Source organism: Echinops telfairi, unplaced genomic scaffold (genome assembly GCF_000313985.2).
Source record: "Echinops telfairi isolate 266 unplaced genomic scaffold, ASM31398v2 ScPeMD7_3;HRSCAF=10, whole genome shotgun sequence".
Lineage (NCBI taxonomy): Eukaryota > Metazoa > Chordata > Mammalia > Afrosoricida > Tenrecidae > Echinops > Echinops telfairi.
The window spans coordinates 45381542-45383514 of NW_022103899.1; the positions used below are offsets into that span (position 1 = coordinate 45381542).

The 1973-nt window shown below is 62.2% G+C and overlaps 1 protein-coding gene across 1 annotated transcript in view; it reads right to left on the minus strand.

Annotated features, from left to right (window-relative positions):
• Nucleotides 1-1756: 1756 nt before the first annotated feature.
• FEV (FEV transcription factor, ETS family member) overlaps nt 1757-1973 on the minus strand; it is a 3024-nt gene continuing 2807 nt past the window's right edge. Inside the window, exon 4 of the mRNA XM_045293890.1 lies at nt 1757-1973. This exon is cut by the window's right edge and continues 39 nt beyond it. Within this exon, the coding sequence (XP_045149825.1) occupies nt 1757-1973 (217 nt within the window).

The following is a 1973-nucleotide window of genomic DNA, read 5'->3' on the forward strand; positions in this document are numbered from 1 at the left end:
ACCGCTTATTGCGTGCTTTCCGAATGTTCTATGGCAAGTCCGTGCTGTTTGGAATGCCGGGCACAAAAAGAAAACAAACAGGAAAGGAGACCTTTCCCTGGATGACTTCATCAGCTCCCTTGGAAGGGGCACTCAGGCCCCCGCCGTGTGACAGGATGTGACCAATGAATTGTCCTGGCTGCCACCGGTGTTCCTGTCCATTCCCACAGGGTTGGGGCAGCCTTCCACCTACCAGTCAGAAACCCTTGGGTTCAAGAATAGCCACCTTCCCCAGGCGGTGAGGGAAAGGATCCAGCCCAGAGAAGCGCCCGCTCAGCCTACCCCCATCCTTCCCGAGGTCAGACTTAGGAGGCCCCAAGGTGGTCGTCTGCGGTGAGGGGAGATGCTCCCACGAACCGCACAGAGCTGGCCCGGCCCGGCCTGGCTTATCTCCCTCCGGACAGCAGAGGGCGCGCGCCACCCGTGAGAAGCAGGGCGCAGCCTCTAGCGCGGTCCAGAGCAGTCTCTCTTGGGTCCCCCTTCCGAAAATGAGGCAGATGCAACCGGAAATAGCGATGGGGACACTAAAGAGAGGGGGTGGATTGGGCGTGGGGGTGACAGAGAGAGAGTGAGAGTGGGATGGGGAGGGAAAGGAGGGAAGAGAGGGCTGTGAAGATGGGGAAGGGGTGAAGGTTGGGATGGGGAGAGGGGCAGGTGGGCTGCGCGTGCATATTGGGGCGACTTTGAGATTGGTGGGGTGAGAGGCCCGGTGAAGAGGGTGGGGTCTGCTGCGGAGGGCAGGGTTGAGCCCACCCACCAGGGACTCCTCTCTTCTGCCCAGCAGCACCCAAGCTTGCCCCTTTGGCGGGTCATCCCTCCTCAAGTCGCTCCCCCTCCTAATACCCTACCTCCCCGCCCAGCCACCACCCCACCTACCAAAAAAGAGAAAAGTTCTGGTGCCACAGAGAACGGAGAAGAGGCAGAGGAAAGCTTTAATGGGGGTGGGACGGGGATAGAAGGCTACTCGTGGGTCGCCCTATGACAGTAGGCCCCCTGAAGCTACCTAACCTTGTGGTTGGGGCCAGGGTGGGCAGAAGCCCTAATCAAGGCCGAGCAGAAGGGGGGTGGAGTGGGGTTGGAACTGTGACTCTCCATGTGCTGGGATGGGGTGGGGCGGCGCCTTGTGGGGAGAGAAAAGATGAGCACATAGTTGGGATTTAAAAGAGAGGGGTCAACCTGGAGGGGTCTTCCAGGACCCAGGCCAAAGTGTGGGTGGGAGGGAGAGAGGGAGAGAAAGAGGGGGTCCCTGAAGCCCTGGAAGAAAGCTTGGGAAGCCAAAGCCGCCTTCTCTCCAGGTTTGGGGTGTTGTTGTTAGTGCCAATGGTCATGATTCCCCCCACCCCCACCCTCCCCCAGACTCCTGGCAATGATGCCAAGTGTTAAAGAGTAGAACTGCCCCACTGCTTTCTGTTGCTTGTTATCTTGACAGAGCAGGTAGGCAGGCCCTCTCTTCCGCTGAGCCGCTGGTAGGTCCCAGGGGCTAGCAGCGGATGGAAAACCGCTGGTGCCACCCAGACTGTGCCAAGTCTGTGGCTACAGCCCTTCTGACTCCTGCGGCCCCCACGCGAGGCTGGGGGGCAAATCTCAAGTTGCAGGAAGGCCTCCTGAGGGCCCGGGGACAATGGACGGAGTAAAATGCAGGATTACAGGAGCGCTCTCCCCTCCTTCCCAGGGGCGTGGGTAGGGCTGGGCGAGGCCCCGGGCAAGCTGGCAGAGGCTAGTGGTAATGGCCCCCCAAGTGCGAGGCGGCGGCCACCGCGCCGAAGGGCCCGGGCGGGGGCTGTAACCCCGGGCTAGGGTAGAGCGCGGCGGTGGCGGCTGCAGCGGCGGTGGCGGCAGGGCCCGGGCCCGGCCAGTAGGAGAAGCCGGCGGGCGCGACGCCGGCCGAGGAGGCCATGAGGTTGAGTTTGGAGAGGCCGGGGAAGGGCAGCGGG